Here is a 20,569-nt window from a genome sequence, read left to right as displayed (position 1 = left end):
GCACGAACAGGACGGCGCCGCGTTTGGCCGCCGGCCGGTAGCCGTCCCGCAGCGTATCGATGTCCACGGCCGTGTTCGCCGCCACCTTCAGCTTCTCAAACACCTGCCGACGTGTCCGGCACGAGAGAGGGTCAGACGCCAGGAGTGTGAAGAGTGACGAGAGAGAGAGCTCCTTTCTGAACCGTAAACAGGTTTGTGTGCCAACTTTAATAGGATTAAGCATTTGAATCCGTGCCATCATTTCAACATCTCTGTTCCACAGCCTCAAGAGTTTATACTGTGACTGCTCTAACTGGGGCTGTGGAACAGCCATTGCATTACATAACAGTGATTTAGCTGATACTTTTATCCAAAGCCATTCATACTTGATTGGACAAGGCAGGGGGGTACCCCCCGCTAGCAATGTGGGCTTAAGAGCCTTGCTCAGGGCACTTATTGACCTTATCGTGGCCACATTGGGTCCAGGTCCCAGTCAAGCGCCCTAGCCGCCAGGCTACAGGCCGCCCCCAGCCAGAACCACCCGGCTGTGGGTCTCACCTCCCTGGCCTTGGTCTCCTCCAGCGTCTGCACCAGCTCCTCCAGCGTCTGCACCAGCTCCACGCTGTCCAGCATGTTCCTGGTGGAGGGGGCCGGCTCCCGCAGGAGCGAGTCCTCCAGGTCCTTCAGGAGCCGCTTGTTCTCGCTGGTCTCCTGGATCAGCCGCCCCCGCTGATCCTCCAGCTCCTTCCGCTCGAAGCCCACGATCACGCTGAGGGGCTGATCCTCCAGGCCCTTCTGCTCGAAGCCCACGATCACGCTGAGGGGCTGATCCTCCAGGCCCTTCTGCTCGAAGCCCACGATCACACTGAGGAGCTGATCCTCCAGGCCCTTCTGCTCAAAGCCCACGTTCACGCTGAGGAGCTGATCCTCCAGGCCCGTCAGAGTCACTGAGACGCAGGAGAGCAGAGTCACACACACACACAAACACAGACACACACACACACACCCACAGAGGTTTGCACGAGCAATTAATGCTCAAAGCTGGTATAAAACCCAGTTTGACCATCTTGAAAATACCAGCTAACAGCTGTTTTTATTTTCAGCAGGGAACTTTAGTCATTGCAGATGGGAAATTTTGCCATATTATTATTAGTTCTGTAGCTATCCTGTTCAAGCGACAGCCAAGATAACGGTAGGAGTTAACTCACGTTTATATAAGTTATAACGTGAGGCTAACTAACGTGAACGTTATGTTTAACAAACTAACACAATACTTTATCGGCCTCCTGATTACTTACCAACTGGTACTTCATATTCAACCTCTTCTTCCCTTAAACACTTGGAAAACAGAGGCGTAGAAACCCCCTCTTCTTCAGTGATCTCGTTCAAAAAACGTTTATTTTTTGCGCGTCGTCGCCATTCCCACGACCCAACAAGTCCTCAAAATAGCGGTTGAGGTTGTCAAGATTAGCGGTTGAGGTTGTCAAGATTAAAACAGGCGCACACGCGATCTCGTAGATATTCCACGCGTGGGTCATCGAGTGACATTTTTCTGGAATTAAATTAAAAGTTACATTTCAGTTGAGTTGGGCACTGATAATATATTATTCCATTCAAACGCCTTCGAGCTTATCTACGTCTGCGACTGAAGAGACGCTTGTGGTTGTCTTGGCAACCGGTGCACTTCCTGTGTTTCTCGGGCTCGAGGCGAGCCTACGGCTACAGAAGTTTACTTGCACACTTTTTGCCTCTGTAAAAGCTTTTATCCACACGAAGCAGCCTAACAGCCACGGGAGGAGTTAACGCCTGAGGTCGCCAAGATATCTGGATGTGTGCATCTATTTTACCCGTCTCTTTGGGTGATCAGCTATTGTCATAGCTCACTCCTGGGCCATCCCAACTGTGATTATCCTGTGCCGGTGTATTGGTCCCTAATTTCAGACACCACTATCAGCACCTGGGGGTGGTCCCTCCCATTACTGAAACAGAATGCACTGAACTGTATACAGTAGTAAATCAGTGCACGTTTAAGAAAATTGGCTGAATGCATTTGACAACAGTGTTTTGTTGTTTCAATATCTGAAAAGAATGCATCCTTAAAACATAATATTTTGAACTGTAATTGCCTTGATAATTGTCCATTATCCAAAGACCCACTGCATTGGACATTTCGCAAGGTGGCTGTCATAGACTGAGAAGACTGCAAATGTCTTCCTCAAGAGTGAAAGAAGTTTTGGAGCAGCACTTAAGATGACAATTCAAATGAAATGTGTGTACAAATAGAGGGAGCGCAGGGGGTACTAGCAAAGTTCACAAAAATGTCATGAGAGAATCACATATTATTTATGCAGCACATTTTAAAAATTATTTTCAGAAATAAAACAGTAACTCCACAACAGTGTCTCCCGATGAAGGACAGATATGTGCGGAACGTAAGCCGTTTGTTTCAATCAATAAAAGTTGCAAACACAGCAGGAGACATTGTTTTATTTAACTTCTGGCTTTCGCATGTCTCAGGCACCTGTGGTCGACATGGTCAGGTGTGCCTGACCATGAAACATACATGAATCACTGAATAATCACTGAATCCCCGGCACAGAAGACCGGTGGCCACCCTTATCTGGGTCGCAGTCAGTTTCGTTATCGAATCGTACTCTTCATCATCGTCATCGCCGTCCTTCACCACAGCCTCAGTGTCGGCATACGTTCTGCTCTCGTCCAAAGCTTCCTCGGGAACGGGCCGCATAAAATCCTCGATTTCGGCAATTCCTACCCATTGCTCGAACACGCTGATTTCTCGCAGGGGGTCAAAGAGAGTCCTTTCCTCCATGGGCATTGTGGCCAGGCCTGTTGTTCTCCAGCAATTCCTGATCATAAAAAACATTGTCACAACAGCTGTAAGCCTACCGGTAAAACATATTTATATTATTAATTTCACTATTTATTACTTATATATATCTCCAGGTACCGCCGCCTCCTCTCGGGGTCCGCGTCACGCCTGGCGCGATACCGCCTCTGCCGTTCAGCACCAGACAGCGGCGGGAGACGGCCGTGTGAACGTGGCAGTTATAACATCCATCCATCCAAGTAATGTTACGACACCGCATGGTAGTTAAGGCTAAATGTTAGGCATGACCTAAACCTCCTAATGTTAAGCAGGCTTCAACCGAATTACATTACAACCGGAAAGTACAAAGTTTCTATAACACTTGACAAAATCAAGTTTAAAAATAAAAGTATTGATGCACTGGCAATTATGTTTACAGTTCATCGTGCGTAGGGCTTCTTATATCCGGGATACTCGAAGCCCTAACGCACATTGCCGCCTCTCACAGTCCTGAATGTGAATTACAACTGAATAAACGTGTCACGAGTAAATCGCAAGGCGTAAGCATGTGGATGTTATAACCGTGAATTGTCTAGCACTTTCTTAAAATTACTCATTACACTCCATACAAACTTGTTTGACCACTTACTGTTTTCCACATAACTACTGCTGTTTGGGGATACAATTCGTCAATATTTTTTGCAGGGCAAGAGAACGGGTTCAGCATAAATGCTATCTGTCAACTGTGTCTGTGTCTCTATCCGGACTACCCCACCGATAAAATTGATGATTGTGTAAACCACGATGTGAATATGCGGAACACTAACATTATAGCAGGCATTGGACGCATCACAGATTGCCATGACAACCCAGAACTCTGTTGATTCATGACGTAGCAGTACAGAGCGATTTGCTTGTGTTCCCTCTATGACGCAATAGTCTAATATTGATGTAGACTATATAAATCAGTTCATTAAAGAACGAATTTTGCTTAAAAGTGTATTTGAAGACTTTCAACAAGACGTTCAAGTGCGTCGTTTTTGAATGAAAAAGGTAGGCTACTCTGTTGTCTTATGTCAATAATATATAATATCAATATAGTGTTTGAGTGGTTGAAATGCAGGTTATTGGTAGTTGCTATGATTCTTTCCAGGCTACATTTTATAGCAATGCACACATTAATGATCAACTGCCACTTATAGGAGCAAGAGTACTTTAAACATTATTATTATTCTTGTGGGAAACTCTTAAATGACTATACGTTGGGCCTCATGCGCGAACCACTCATACGAACAGATGTCTTTTTGAAACGCTTAAATGGCGCATTCACCAATTTTCTAGTATTTTGAATTTTCATTGATAAACCTTCAATTTTGTTACACTTAATTCGCTTATAATAGGTTGTCAGCTTAATTTGAATGAACCTAAACATTTTCATTTGAAAAAATCTAAAAAATATTGCCTACGTGTAACAACGTTTGACCAATTATTATTATTATTATTATTATTGTTATATATACGTTTAATTTTTATGATTATTATTATTATTTATTTATTTTTATTCTAAATCAAAATCACAATGGACCATCATTCTGCTGAACTTTTAAACTATATCTATATCTTGCTTTTAACAAAAAAAAATCTTTAAACTGTCTTCCCCTTCCCTGCCGTTTTGAGACAAAGGATTAAATAATTAATCTACTCATTCAAAGGTAGTAAACAGGCTTAAACAGGAGCAATAAACTGTTTTAGGGTTAAACATCCTTTTCGTCTGTGCCCCATTGCAGAATCAACACCAACGAGCATGATCAAAGGCAGTTTACCTGCCCGGATTTCATTCTCCCGGGAAGAGCTCCTTCTGCTCCATGATCCGCTCACCCCACCACCGGATATCCCGGATGAGATTCTGAGGAGGAGAGGTAGGCCGGGGGCTTTATGGACCACTTTACCTTGATGTGTGCTTTAGGTGGAGAGTATTGGTTTGTTTCTGTATATTTTCTGTATAAATCTTTGACTTGTGAAATCTTGTTACGGGAATTTCAGAGCAAGGCGAGAGAACAGGAAGAGTCAGTGGAGACATCAGTACAGATGTCATCCTTCGCAAGGCGTTACATGCCTGGAAGTCATCGATCACAAAGGGATGGGGAGAACAGGTATTTTGATCACCATTGTATTTTAATTAATGAATAAATTGTATGAGAATATGAAAATCACAAAATATCCTCAAACTGTTCAACTGTCCACCTCTAGGTCTTACCTTCAGAAATTGTGACACAATTTTAGCAAAACAGCCTTCCACCTTCCCTCATTCTCTTGTTTTGAGAGCAGGAACTCGAAAAAACAGCTGCCGACACAAAGAAGTTAAAACTTAGTTGGACCAGGAAGAATATTCCGGAACAGGCCCCGGAGGAGACCGTGATCGAGGAGCTGTTCAGCCCAATGCTCAGCACAACAAGCTGGCCATCGAAAAGTTTGAGCGGCTCATGAACCAAGTCACAGAGCGCTCAATTAATACAGAGGCTCGGCTTGAGGGTGTCGGTAGTATGATCGTTGAGAAAGCCATTTGTGAGCTCAAATTTGCCAGCACCTATGCTTTGCTGTGTCACAGCCTTAAGGAAGTGAGTATGCTATGTCCATGCTATGGTATATGCTTTAGAGGTTACCTATTGTAACAGGTAAGCCTGGGACATTTGACTTTTAAATGTTTACTCCTGCCATTGATTGCCCTTGACTAAAGCATTGGCTTCAGAATTGCAGTTGGTTCCCAGGCTTCTAAGTAGCTAGGAGTTATATTCTATAGTCTTAAATAAAGCTACAAAAATTGCCTAAAAGCTACAAATGCTTGTTACTGTGGCAGTACCGTATATATCATTTATAATTAATTTGTACCATTTTTGCTTGGAAAACATACTCATTTGTACCCAAAGAGTGTAAATTACTCTACTTTCAGGGTACTTTTGGGAAATTTGATCCTTGAAGTACAAAAATGTACCTCCACTGTCACTATATTTCTGAGTGTATTTCTGGTTATGGAATCTGATCTTTTCATTTCTCCCTCTCAGGTCCCCGTCCCCTGCCTTGATCCCACATTCATCTTACAAGATCTGGATCTGGATCTGCCACAGGTAGCACACCTTTACTTCAGTTCTGGCCTCAGTTCGTAGTTGTTTAGAAATCCTTTCCTCCCTTCTTCCCTGTTTTCTACCTACCTTTTCTACTTTTCTGCCTATGTTTCAAAATTTCCTACCATTCTGTCATCTCTTCCGTTGCAAGTTAGTATGGAAGTATTGGGTAACAGGTCCCCTCTCTTATCTCTTTCAGAATAACTGGGTCCCCAGGAGGGGTGAACAGGGTCCGGTCCATAAGGATGCCGAGATGCAGAGCCAGCTGGAAATTATTAAGGCGGAGCAGGACCTCCATTCCATCACCAACACCAACCAGCCCTGCGATACTTGCCCGGTGAGACCAAAATATCTTTCCATCTTTGCTCAAAGTAGACTGCTTATCTACCTATATGCGCAAGACCAAAATATTCCTCTCCTACACAGAGAGTTAGTTTTTTTCCACAGCTTGCTGGAGGGATCACGGAATCTTCATCCTCTGTCCACCAATAGTAGCTTCCATTATACAAACAAAGTCATTTCAACACTTGCATATTTTAATGGTTCATATGCTCCAAATGCTACACCTCAGAAATATAAAATGTTGGTCTTGATTTGGGGGAAAGTTCATAACGTACCTAGACTATGGTAACACAGTGGATAGACCACAACACCAGGGCTATATAACGTATCCATGTGGGAATATGTTTGCATTTACACTCATCTCCTGTGACCCTCAGCCCTTGGTTGACCCGCCAACTGAGCCAACTGTGGTGGAAATCATCTCCAAACCAGCTGTGGAGGGCACTGTCTCCGAACTAACTGTGGAGGAGGCACAATCTCAACCAGTTGACTCCAAAACAGTTGTGGACAAGGATGAATCTGAACTATCTGACTACGAAACGATCGTCGATGAGGATGAATCTGAACTATCTGACTACAAAACGATCGTCGATGAGGAGGAGTCTGAACTATCTGACTACAAACCGATCATCGATGAGGACGAATCTGAACTATCTGACTACGAAACGATCGTCGATGAGGATGAATCTGAACTATCTGACTACGAAACGATCGTCGATGAGGAAGAGTCTGAACTATCTGACTACGAAACGATCGTCGATGAGGATGAATCTGAACTATCTGACTACGAAACGATCGTCGATGAGGATGAATCTGAACTATCTGACTACAAAACGATCGTCGATGAGGAGGAGTCTGAACTATCTGACTACAAACCGATCATCGATGAGGACGAATCTGAACTATCTGACTACGAAACGATCGTCGATGAGGATGAATCTGAACTATCTGACTACGAAACGATCGTCGATGAGGATGAATCAGAACTATCTAACTCCGAAACGATGATGGAGGAGGTTCAGACAGAACCCACTGACTCAGAACAACCTGTAGACGAGTCTGAACTATCTGACTCAAAAACGATCATCGCTGAGGACAAGTCTGAACTATCTGACTCCAAAACAATCATCACGGAGGACGAGTCTGACGAGGTTTGTCTCCACAGGACCAGCGGGTTTTTCTCCCAGAACCCTGAAATACATCAACAGCCTGCTACAGCCAGGCTTCACACGCCTCTCCTAAGACAACAGCAACATTTCAGAGGTCAGTTCCCCGCATGCCTATCTGTCATGGTTATGTTTGTGTTTCAGCGGCTAACAGGAGCGTCTGTCTGTTACTGGTGTCCAGCTGTCGGCCTCCCAATCTGAGATATTGGCTGTAGAGTAAAATCACTCAGGCAGTGTAAGGTTTCGGCATTGCTCAGCCCGATCCCTGGAGATCTTCCATCCTGATCCTGTTGGTTTTCATTCCAACCAAAACAAAACACACCTCATCTAACAGCGAGAAATGTACTTGAGCTGCTAATTAGTAGTATCAGGTCCACCAAATTAGGGCTGGAGTGAAAACCAATGGGACTGTAGATCTCCAGGAACAAGGTTGGGCAGCCCTGCAGAGTGGGATGGCTAAGGCAGATTGTGATCACCGTTTTTTTTCTCCATGCAGGAAGTTTGAACCAGGACTATAGCGTTAATGTAATGCCGAAATTCAAGCGTGCAATGAATGCATTTGAGAGCAGAATTCCGGTTGCTTGTGCACAGATTTATCGTGTTCACACCCAACCTCTGTGCGCACACTCAGATTTGGCCTACTTGCACAAAGATTTATTCTTTGCTTGCTCAAAAGTGGGGCGGCACGGATGGTACAGTGGGTAGCACTGCAGCCTCACAGGAAGTGAGTGTGTGAGTGCCCTGTGATGGACTGGCAACCTGTCCAGGGTGTATTCCTACTGGCAACCTGTCCAGGGTGTATTCCTGCCTTTCGCCCAATGTATGCTGGGATAGGCTCCAGTCCCCCTGCGACCCTGTTCAGGATAAGCGGGTTAAGATAATGGATGGATGGATGGATGGATGAATGCTCAAAAGTTGGGGGGCACGGATGGTGCAGTGGGTAGCATTGCCGCCTCACAGCAAGGAGGTCCTGGGTTCGAATCCCCGTCGGCCGGGGCCTCTCTGTGCGGAGTTTGCATGTTCTCCCCGTGTCTGCGTGGGTTTCCTCCGGGTACTCCGGTTTCCTCCTACAGTCCAAAGACATGCAGCTTAGGCTGATGGGAGAGTCTAAATTGCCCATGGGTATGAGTGTGTGAGTGATGGTGTGTGTGCCCTGCGATAGACTGGCAACCTGTCCAGGGTGTATTCCTGCCATTTGCCCAATGTATGCTGGGATAGGCTCCACTGAATGATGGTCCTGTCTAGACGACATTAGAGCAACATTACTGCCAAAAATCCAGCCAATATTAGCTGGAAATAGAAAAATGCCCGTTTAACCAATCAGATCATTACTGATCTCATTGGTTGGGTAGGTAAGAGGCATAGAATGATGGTCCTGTCTAGATCCCATCGGAGCACACGCAACATTAGCGTGATAGCCAGCAGAGTTCATAAACTGTGTAGCTACATCTCCTTCTGATTCTCACAGTTTGTGGCCATTTTTGTGTATCTGGCAACATGCATGAGCTAGCTACCTTATGTTTGCATACCACTACGTTTCGATAACATAACCAAGTTTGTCATTCGTACGGGCCAGTAAATACCCCTAATCTCATGCCCATTGATTCGCGCCAAAAATCAGACGTATGAGAGGCCAAGGGTGGCTACTCCCGTATCGCGGTAAGCCAATGATGCAGCAACTGCTGAGCCGAGAGCAGCAACTGATTAGCCAGCAGCGGTGACTGATGAGGCAGCAGTGGTGAATAAGAGGCCATGCAAGCAGCTACTGACACTCCATGGCCGGCAACTCACTCACTTAGACTGCCTAGATCCACCTGCCTAGACTAGCGTCCCACCTGCCTAGACTACCGACCCACCTGCCTAGACTAGCTACCCAGTGGGGTTGGGTCGCTAGTTTAGGTAGGTGGGTTGCCAGTTTAGGTAGGTGGGTTGCTAGTCTCGGTAGGTGGGTCGCTAGTTCAGGTAGGTGGGTCGCTAGTCTAGGTAGGTGGGTTGCTAGTTTAGGTAGATGGGTCGCTAGTCTAGATAGGTGGGTCGCTAGTTTAGGTAGGTGGGTCGCTAGTCTAGGTAGGTGGGTCGCTAGTCTAGGTAGGTGGGTCGCTAGTTTAGGTAGGTGGGTTGCTAGTTTAGGTAGGTGGGTCACTAGTTTAGGTAGGTGGGTCGCTAATTTAGGTAGGTGGGCTGCTAGTCTAGGTAGGTGGGTCGCTACTTTTTAGGTAGGTGGGATGCTAGTTCATGTAGGTGGGTCGCTAGTCTAGGTAGGTGGGTTGCTAGTTTAGGTAGATGGGTCGCTAGTTTAGGTAGGTGGGTCGCTAGTTTAGGTAGGTGGGTCGCTACTCTAGGTAGGTGGGTCGCTACTCTAGTTAGGTGGGTCGCTAGTTTAGGTAGGTGGGTCACTAGTTAAGGTAGGTGGGTCGCTAATTTAGGTAGGTGGGTTGCTAGTCTAGGTAGGTGGGTCGCTAGTTTAGGTAGGTGGGTTGCTAGTCCAGGTAGGTGGGTCGCTAGTTTAGGTAGGTGGGTCGTTAGTTTAGGTTGGTGGGTTGCTAGTCTAGGTAGGTGGGTCGCTAGTCTAGGTAGGTGGGTCGCTAGTTTAGGTAGGTGGGTCGCTAGTTTAGGTAGGTGGGTCGCTACTCTTTAGGTAGGTGGGTTGCTAGTTTAGGTAGGTGGGTCGCTAGTTTTGGTAGGTGGGTTGCTAGTCTAGATAGGTGGGTTGCTAGTCTAGGTAGGTGGGTCGGTAGTTTAGGTAGGTGGGTTGCTAGTCCAGGTAGGTGGGTCGCTAGTTTAGGTAGGTGGGTCGCTAGTTTAGGTAGGTGGGTCGCTAGTCCAGGCAGGTGGGTCGCTAGTCCAGGCGAGTGAGTTGCCAGCCTAGGGGTGTCAGTAGCGCCTGCATGGTCATTCGCCACTGTCTGCTCATCAGTCGTCGATGCTGGCTGATCAGTGCCGCTGTTCGGTCAGCAGTCGCTGTGTCATTGGCTTACTGCGATACGTGAGTAGCCGTCCTCTGCCTGTCATACGTCACATTTTTGGCACAAATCAAACCTCTTAAGATTTGAGGTATTTACTTGCCTGTAACAGTGACAAACTTATTATGTTATCGAAACATGGAGGTACGCAAAAATAAGGAAGTTAGCTCACATACATTGTCAGCACCACAAAAATGGCCACAAACTTGAGAATCAGGAGAGGTAGCTACACAGTTTGTGAACTCTGCTGGCTATCATGCCAATGTTGCATCGAACCGTCATTCTATGCCTCTTACCTACCCAACCAATGAGATCAGTAATGATCTGATTGGTTAAACGGGCACTTAGTTGTGGATTTCCGGCTAATATTGCCTGGACCTGGCAGTCATGTTTCTGTAGAAAGAACTTGAGCACGAACGGGCCAAGCTTTGAGAGCGAAGAGCATAATTCAGTGTGCAAGCAGGAGGAATTCTGCTCTCAGATTCATTGCTTGTGCGCTTGACTTTTGGCATTAAAGTATCGCCATCCAGGACCACTCGGCACGAAGAGGACGCTGCTGCTGCCCTGTCCCACAAACCCCTGCTCTCCCTGTGGGCTCATGAAATAAAGCTCACAAACATTAACAATGCTGTTTCGAGTCCTGCATGAGATCGAGCTCCTTCTCCCCTCAATGCTTTAAGGTCTAAGTAATGTTAGAATCTAGAGTTCGAGATCATTTGAAAAAGAGAAAAAACATTCCAAAAAACCTACTCTAAGGGTTAATGTCTCTTTAAGGCAGAGTTCTCTATGCCCTCTTAGGCATACATCAAGGATCATCAAATCACGGTCCTCGAGGTCCAGCAGTAACTGCTGGTTCACCACCCTTTACCTGGGAGTCAGGTGTGGAGACAGTCTGGCCGATCAGCAGCACTAATCAGCTCATTTCTCGAGAGAAAAGAAAAGCAGGGCTGAGTTTATATTTGAGGTCTTGATTTGATGATTAGTGCACTACATAATCCTTTGCTGTACTTTCCAACGTGCACTAGACATGTCAATCCACAGTATCCAAGTCTTAATCTTAGTCATTGTAATTGACCTTAATTTGATTTGTTATTATTGTTCTCACTTGTGTCTTTCCTTGTGTTATAATGCTAGGATGATATTTTTTGCTAGTTTTGTTTGGCTCGATGAGCTGTTTAATGTTCATGTATTTGCGTTGTGCGGTACAAAAACAGTTTTTAGATATAAATATTGTCAATTAATCAGATTAATCAAATAGGCCCTAGTCCTCATCTTTGTTGTCCTGTTAGCACTTAAAATTGTCCCTCCCTCTCATGTCTTTCAGCGCACTTGTCCCTGGTTATGGGTTTGCACTTTGTTGCACATCGCTCTGGATAAGAGCATCTGCTAAATGCCAATAATGTAATGTAATGTCATGTAATTACGTGGCCTTGTCTTTCGTTCCCTAAGTTTTACACAGCCTTGTGTTCTTTCTGCCATCTAGATGATATCGTTTTATCTTCTCACAATGTATTTGCATTCAGCCACCCAGTCACATATTTCGCAAACTCTCTCTCCCTCTCTCTTCCCAGTGTCTTTTTTGTAGCCATATAGACTGCCTCATTGCCCTCCACACCTTCATGAGCTGGTACTGTACCCATAATAATACCCACAGAGCTCCCAGCCTGCTCAGCTTTACAGCAGGAGACTAAAAGTTCTATCATGGTAAATTGCTGGCGTTTAATATAGCGCCTTTATCCAAAGTGCTGTACAATTGATGCTTCTCATTCACCCATTCATACACACACTTACACTCACACACCAACGGCAATTGGCTGCCATGCAAGGTGCCAGCGAGCTCGTCAGGAGCATTTGGGGGTTAGGCGTCTTGCCGAGTTGAGTGAGTGATCTTATGCACCATCTGTATACATCTGCAGATAATATACCCAGTTGTTCCCTCATTGTTTCCTCATCCAGCCCGTCCAGCACCTGTACACAACCGCACACAAAAAACAACGCCCTGACAGACCGCACATAGAAACAACAACGCCCTGACAGACCGCACACACAGACAACAACGCCCTGACAGACCGCACACACAAACAACAACGCCCTGACAGACCGCACACACAAACAACAACGCCCTGACAGACCGCACACACAAACAACAACGTCCTGACCGACCGCACACACAAACAACAATGCCCTGACAGACCGCACACACAAACAACGCCCTGACAGAGCGCACACACAAACAACAACACCCTGACAGACCGCAGACACAACAACGCCCTGACAGACCGCACACACAAACAACAACACCCTGACAGACCGCACAGAATCGCACACACAAACAACAACGCCCTGACAGACCGCACACACAAACAACAACGCCCTGACAGAACCGCACACACAAACAACAACGCCCTGACAGACCGCACACACAGACTGCACACAACCACTGACGCTGTGACCGTCTACACACGCAACCAGCGACCGTGTGCCTCCCTGTGGTTTCCAGCTCACCATGTTTAAGTCAGTCTGGGGAACGATGGTCTTGAGCTTCTCCTCCTGCTTGCCATCCACAACTCCGTCCACGATCGTGTCGATGCACATGGGGACATACTTCTCAAACAACCTGTCCAGCTCCGGCTGCTCCTGCCACGGAAACATAACAGAACATCCATTCACACATAGCCTAACGTTTACGTGTGTTACATGCGCTACAGCTAATGACAGAAAAATTACCTCAAACAAGCCGCTTTATTATTAAATTCACTCTTCAGGGATAGGCTCGCTTACCTTGGAGCCCTTGGTTTTGACCCACTTCTGCCAGTAGGGGGCGTACCGCAGATTCCTGGGGTCCATGAAGACCATCCCGCAGCGAGACACAGTGGCAGGGGAGGCGTGCTGCAGATCTCCCACCTGAAGCAGAGACTTTATCAGTGAAATCTACAATACTCACACTCACAGTCTTTCAAGAATTACTGCACCTGTTCCTCCCTATTCACTGGGAATGGAAGCCAGGGCAATAGCTAATCAGCTTGAAACTGGAAGTTATTATCTTTACATTTTATGCATGACTCCATGCAAATAAATAATGTCTCAACAAGTTTTTTTGTCTTGTAATGAGATATATTACTAAATGTTTTTTTTTTCTCTCAGGTAGAAAATGTTAGCTTTCTTTTAGTTAGGATTTGCATGACATGCTTTACCCCACTGGCAATTCTTGAAATCTCTCTCCTCATTGGCAATCTGTCTTTTTTAGCAAACAATAATAGAAATTTGAATTTAAGTGTAAATATAAGGCTAAAATATTTGTTAAGATTGACTTATTGTTTGGTTTCTGCAGTGCATACATTTCTTTCACTTGTCTCTAGGTCCAGGGCCCTGAGCGTGTACAGGTGTGTCTGTATCAGGTGTACTGTGTGTGTGTGTGTGTGTGTGTGTGAGAGAGTGTGTGTGTGTGTGTGAGTGTGTGTGTGTGTGTAGGTGTGTGTGAGTATGTGTTTGTGTGTGCGTGTGTGTGTGTGTACAGGTGTGTCTGTATCAGGTGTACTGTGTGTGTGAGTATGTGTTTGTGTGCGCGTGTGTGTGTGTACAGGTGTGTCTGTATCAGGTGTACTGTGTGTGTGTGTGTGTGTGTGTGTGTGTGTGTACAGGTGTGTCTGTATCAGGTGTACTGTGTGTGTGTGTACAGGTGTGTCTGTATCAGGTGTACTGTGTGTGTGTGTGAGTGTGTGTGTGTGTGTGTGTGTGTGTGTGTGTGAGTGTGTGTGTGTGTGCGTGTGTGTGTGAATGTGAGTGGGTGTGTGTGCGTGTGTGTGTACAGGTGTGTCTGTATCAGGTGTACTGTGTGTGTGTGTACAGGTGTGTCTGTATCAGGTGTACTGTGTGTGTGTGAGTGTGTGTGTGTATGTGTGTGTGTACAGGTGTGTCTGTATCAGGTGTACTGTGTGTGTGTGTGCGCATTCGTGTGTGTTTGTGTGTGTGTGTGTGTGTGTACAAGTGTGTCTGTATCAGGTGTACTGTGTGTGTGTGTGTGTGTGTGTACAAGTGTGTCTGTATCAGGTGTACTGTGTGTGTGTGTGTGTGCGCATGCGTGTGTGTGTGTGTGCGTGTGTGTGTGTGTGTGTGTGTACAGGTGTCCTCACCTCAAACAGCAGGGCACAGTGTCCCTGGAGGTGGATTCTCTCCTCGTTGGCGAGGGTCAACAGCGTGCTGTCGTCCATCACAGAGTCCATGTCCTCCACCCACAGGGCGTCCACGTCCCCGTAGAACAGGATGTCCCTGTGGGCCACGCTCTCAGGAAACAGCGCTAGGTGACGACACTGCTCAATGAATGAGGATCCATAATGTTCTATAATGACATAATGACAGTGACTGCTGAATTTGAAACTACTCAAAATAACAAGGCACAATGAAGAACGTCTTGGAAAACGAAAAATTCCATGTTGATGGAAATTACAATGTCATTATTTTACTATTTACAATTCCATGTCAAGGAAACAAAGTTGAATCTAACTGACATGATCACTGAACTAATTACTACTTAGGATTTCTCCATTGCAAGCTGTTTAAATGTTGGCAGTTAAAATGGCCCGTCAGTTCCTCCTACCTCCGTTCACTTTTTGTCCGTGGGCTTGCTGATGTCCCGGAAGATGTTGGACAGGATCCCGTCGGTCCAGTCCCGGGTGACCGGGTCCAGAATACCATAGAGCTCAATCACACTCATGGCTTTGGGGTTCAGACAGTACAGTTTTGTCACCAGCCCCAACCTGTGGAATTTTGAGGAAAAGCCACAATTAACAGGTCATGCGATCATTTGAGTCAGTGACACTGATAAACAGCAAACAATAATGATGGTCATGCTAATATGAACAGCAAACAGTAATGATAATAATCCTAATATGAGCAGCGAACAATATTGATGATAATTCCAATGTGAACATCCATCCATCCATTCATTATCTGAGCCCGCTTATCCTGAACAGGGTCGCTGGCGCCTATCCCAGCATACATTGGGCTAAAGGCAGGAACACACCCTGGACAATTTAGACTCTCCAATCAGCCTAACATGCATGTCTTTGGACTGTGGGAGGAAACCGGAGACACGGGGAGAACATGCAAACTCCGCACAGAGAGGCCCCGGCCGACGGGGATTCGAACCCAGGACCTCCTTGCTGTGAGGCGGCAATGCTACCCACTGCACCATCCGTGCCGCCTCCAATGTGAACAGCGACTAGAAATTAATTAAGGCTAATTTCAACAGCTAAAAGTAAGGATGGTAATGCAACTAACAGCTAATACTCGTGATGATAATGATAATTGTAACAGCTTAGAGTAATGTTGGCAATGCTAATATGAACAGGTAACAGCAATGACGATTATGCTAATTTGAACACTAATGGCGATGACGATAATGCTACATTGAAAAGCTAACACTAATGATGATAAAGCTAGCATGCACAGGTCGCGTAAATGACGATAATGCTACATTGAAAAGCTCTAGCGTGAACATGTAGCGTTAATGACGATAATGCTACATTGAAAAGCTAACACTAATGATGATAAAGCTAGCATGCACAGGTCGCGTTAATGACGATAATGCTACATTGAAAAGCTAACACTAATGATGATAAAGCTAGCATGCACAGGTCGCGTTAATGACGATAATGCTACATTGAAAAGCTAACACTAATGATGATAAAGCTAGCATGCACAGGTCGCGTTAATGACGATAATGCTACATTGAAAAGCTAACACTAATGATGATAAAGCTAGCATGCACAGGTCGCGTTAATGACGATAATGCTACATTGAAAAGCTAACACTAATGATGATAAAGCTAGCATGCACAGGTCTGCATACGCTATGCTGTGCTTGCATCACACTGGGCATGCTCTTCAGCACATTCATCTCTGAAGAACAGTCTGTCGTTCTGCTGCTCATTCGAGCTTCACTGGCCTGCAGTAAGCCACAGTTTAAACCCAGAATATACACAGTGAAGGCACTGATCCTCAGTGAGGTTTGCGTAGCTGAGCCCTTTGTGGGCGCCCCGCTCCTCACCAGGATGAGCGCGTTGCGGATGGTCTGGATCTGGGAGGAGATGACCGACAGCATGGAGGCGTGGATCCGGTTGAACTCGTGGAAGCAGCCCCAGGCCCCACACTGAGCCAGCCGGAGAAGATCTTCCCCATGGCCTGGAGAGAGGACACAACCACTCGTTATTACCATTCCGTGGCAGCTATTGAGCTGACGCTTTTATCCAAAGCGACTTACAGTTGATTAGACTAAGCAGGGGACAATCCTCCCCTGGAGCAATGCATGGTTAAGGTTCCTCGCTCAAGGGCCTAACAGCTGTGCGGATCTTATTGTGGTTACACCAGGGCTTGAACCACCAACCTTCCAGGTCACTGTACCGTAGCCACTAGGCGACATGCTATATGCTGCCCCCACCATTTTATATTCCTATTATTAGATCATAGACATAGGCAACATTTGTCTTAACTTTGACTTCAAAATAAATGTCCAAAAATTCACAAACGCGATTTGAAAAGTGCAGTGTCCACCAAAGCTAACTCACGACACTGATAAAAACTAAACACAAACCCTCGTATTTAATTTAAAAACAATCGGTTACTGAACCCAAGTGCATACGCAGACATAGTAACAGAAGTATAATCGCAGAGAGTCTCACCATGTAGTCCATGCCCTCTCCACAGTTGGTGACCACACACAGCAGGCCTAGGGCTTTGGCCAGGCCCTTAGTGGACTCAGTTTTACCTGTACCTGCAGGGCCAGCAGGGGCGCCACCCAGGTACTTTTACACTGATCTTTTACAGCGTCTTTTACACTGATCTTTTACACTGATCATTTACAGTGTCTTTTACACTGATCTTTTACAGCGTCTTTTACACTGATCTTTTACACTGATCATTTACAGTGTCTTTTACACTGATCTTTTACAGCGTCTTTTATACTGATCATTTACAGCGTCTTTTACACTGATCTTTTACAGCGTCTTTTACACTGATCTTTTACCGCGTCTTTTACACTGATCTTTTACAGCGTCTTTTACACTGATCTTTTACAGCGTCTTTTACACTGATATTTTAGGGCGGCCTGTAGCGTAGTGGTTAGGGTACATAACTGGGACACGCAAGGTCGGTGGTTCGGTTCCCCGTGTAGCCACAATAACATCCGTACAGGGATGCTTATTATTGAGCAAGACCCTTAACCCTGCTTAGTTGCTCCAGGGGAGTCTAATCAACTGTACGCCACTCTGGATAAGAGCGTCTGCCAAATGCCAATAATGTAATGTCATGATCGTATTGAACAGCTGGCTTGCCAACTTTGAAAACAAGCTGTTAAATTAAATGGACAAATTTGTGGGTGTCAACAATCTTTAAAATGGATATCTGATTGACATCTATATCTACAGTGGTGTGAAAAAGTGTTTGCCCCCTTCCTGATTTCATATTTTTTTGCATGTTTGTCACACTTAAATGTTTCAGACCATCAAACAAATTTAAATATTAGTCAAAGACACCCAAACAGAACAACACAGGGGGAAAGGAAATACTAGCCCTGAGGTCCAGGACTCCCCAGTGCAGAGAATAAAACACAGAATAGAGGTCAATGCAAACAAAATAGAGTCACTAAGATCATATATTAATAAAATGTACAGAAAATAACACTGGCTTTAGCAAGAATGTACATTTACATAGCGTGTACAGAATTGTAAGTCCGGTAACACTTTACTTGAAGTCTTCGACATAAGGCTGACATAAGTCATAACACTGTCGTCGACATGGCGTTCATCTGTTACAAGATGACATAACAGGTGATGTCAGTTCATGTCAAATGACGTATATTTCTGGTAAATGTTATGAAGGATGTCATATGTTGATATGACAGCTTATGTCACTTGCCAAATTTAGCTGAAGCCAAAGTGTTATGACAGCTGTCATAAGCATAACAGAATGCAATCCATAAACAGTCTTGACACTTTATGGCAAACAGTGCAACAATGTCATGACTCATGATCCATTAAGCTGTAGAAGCCATACCATGTTATAACACATATTGACATGACAGCTTTTGTTGCCATACCTAGCTAGCTGTGCTAGTTGAGGCCCAACTGTTTTAACAACTGATCATAATGTAAAAATGACTACCCTGGGGTAAAATACAGGCACGACCAGCTTGGAATACCAGCTACCAGCTGTTTCAAAACATAGCTGTTTCTAGAGCTGGTCAAACCATGTTGAGTATAGAGCTGGTCTAATGGTTCAGCCAACTGTTTCAAAACCTAGGGTGAGCTGTTTATTTTCCGCAGGGTATACATCCCCTTTTAGTTTTCATGATTAGAGCCGGGATTGAGCATGCTTATACTTCTAAAATGACAGACGTCGTTGCAAGATTTTACTGACAACAAACGGTTTTTTTTATTCCCGCCAGAGGACAAGCAGAGGTTTGCGCGAGCAATGAATTTAAAAGTTCGCTAGAATCTTTCTTCCGTTGGTTTAACATATCGTTAGCTAACGTTACATTGCTGCAATTTACACCATACAGATTAATGCTCAAACCTGGTATAAAATCCAGTTTGACCATCTTGAAATTACCAGCTAACAACTGTTTTTCTTTTCAGCAGGGAATTTTACAGTTATTGCAGATGGGTAATTTAGCCGTATTATTATTAGTTCTGTAGCTATCCTGTTCAAGTGACAGCCAAGATAACGGTAGGAGTTAACTCACGTTTATATAAGTTATAACGTGAGGCTAACTAACGTTAACGTTATGTTTAACAAACTAACACAATACTTTATCGGCCTCCTGATCACTTACCAACTGGTACTTCATATTCAACCTCTTCTTCCCTTAAACACTTGGAAAACAGAGGCGTAGAAACCCCCTCTTCTTCAGTGATCTCGTTCAAAAAACGGTTTATTTTTTGCGCGTCGTCGCCATTCCCACGACCCAACAAGTCCTCAAAATAGCTGAGGCTGTCAAGATTAAAACAGGCACACACGCGATCTCGTAGATATTTCACGCGTGGGTCATCGAGTGACATTTTTCTGGAATTAAATTAAAACATTTCAGTTGAGTTAGGCACTGATAATATATTATTCCATTCAAACGCCTTCGAGCTTGTCTACGTCTGTGGCTGAAGAGACGCTTGTGGTTGTCTCGGCAACCGGTGCACTTCCTGTGTTTCTCGGGCTCGAGGCGAGCCTACGGCTACAGAAGTTTACTTGCACACTTTTTGCCTCTGTAAAAGCTTTTATCCACACGAAGCAGCCTAACAGCCACGGGAGAAGTTAACACTTGAGGTCGCCAAGATGGATGTGTGCATATATTTTACCCGTCTCTTTGGGTGATCAGCTTTTGTCTTAGCTACCTCTCCTGGGCCACCCCAACTGTGATTATCCTGTGCCGGTGTGGTCCCTAATTTCAGACACCACTATCAGCACCTGGGGGTGGTCCCTCCCATTACTGAAACAGAATGCACTGAACTGTATACAGTAGTAAATCAGTGCACTTTTAAGAAAATTGGCTAAATGCATTTGACAACAGCGTTTTGTTGTTTCAATATCTGAAAAAATGCATCCTTAAAACATAATATTTTGAACTGTAATTGCCTTGATAATTGTCCATTATCCAAAGACCCACTGCATTGGACATTTCGCAAGCTGACTGTCATAGACTGAGAAGACTGCAAATGTTTTCCTCAAGAGTAAAATAAGTTTTGGAGCAGCGCTTAAGATGACAATTCAAATGAAATGTGTGCACAAATAGAGGGAGTGCAGGGGGTACTCGCAATGTTCATAAAAATGTCATGAGAGAATCACATATTATTTATGCAGCACATTTTAAAAAGAATTTTCAGAAATAAAACAGTAACTCCACAACAGTGTCTCCCGATGAAGGACAGATATGTGCGGAACGTAAGCCGTTTGTTTCATTCAATAAAAGTTGCAAACACAGCAGGAGACATTGTTTTATTTAACTTCCGGCTTTCGCATGTCTCAAGCACCTGCGGTCTACATGGTCAGGTGTACAAACCTTTATTCCCACAAATAACTTTCACAAAATACCTAGAAAAACTCCATAGACAAGAAACATACATGAAGACATGTTAGGAGGAACCACGCCCAGAAGGAGAGCCCACCCCACTCCAGGCAGCTC

The 20,569-nt window shown here is 45.0% G+C and overlaps 1 protein-coding gene across 1 annotated transcript; it reads right to left on the bottom strand.

Annotated features, from left to right (window-relative positions):
- Positions 1 to 11,263: 11,263 nt before the first annotated feature.
- LOC133133371 (dynein axonemal heavy chain 10-like) lies at positions 11,264 to 19,718 on the bottom strand. Its single transcript, XM_061249469.1, has 4 exons — positions 19,229 to 19,718; positions 12,905 to 13,036; positions 12,264 to 12,367; positions 11,264 to 11,267 (listed from the first exon to the last, which is right to left on the bottom strand). Exons 1-4 carry the CDS (start codon positions 19,241 to 19,243, stop codon positions 11,264 to 11,266), a joined length of 255 nt encoding a protein of 84 aa, XP_061105453.1. The 5' UTR covers positions 19,244 to 19,718.
- Positions 19,719 to 20,569: the final 851 nt, after the last annotated feature.

The sequence above is a fragment of the Conger conger genome, chromosome 7 (assembly GCF_963514075.1).
Source record: "Conger conger chromosome 7, fConCon1.1, whole genome shotgun sequence".
NCBI lineage: Eukaryota > Metazoa > Chordata > Actinopteri > Anguilliformes > Congridae > Conger > Conger conger.
This window is presented reverse-complemented; position numbering and strand designations above follow the sequence as displayed.

Excerpts from the sequence above, each read along its gene's own strand:
- LOC133133371 (XM_061249469.1), bottom strand. Across the intron at positions 12,368-12,904 it reads CCCAGACTGACTTAAACATG|GTGCTGGACGGGCTGGATGA; the intron begins GTGAGCTGGAAA and ends GGTTGTGTACAG.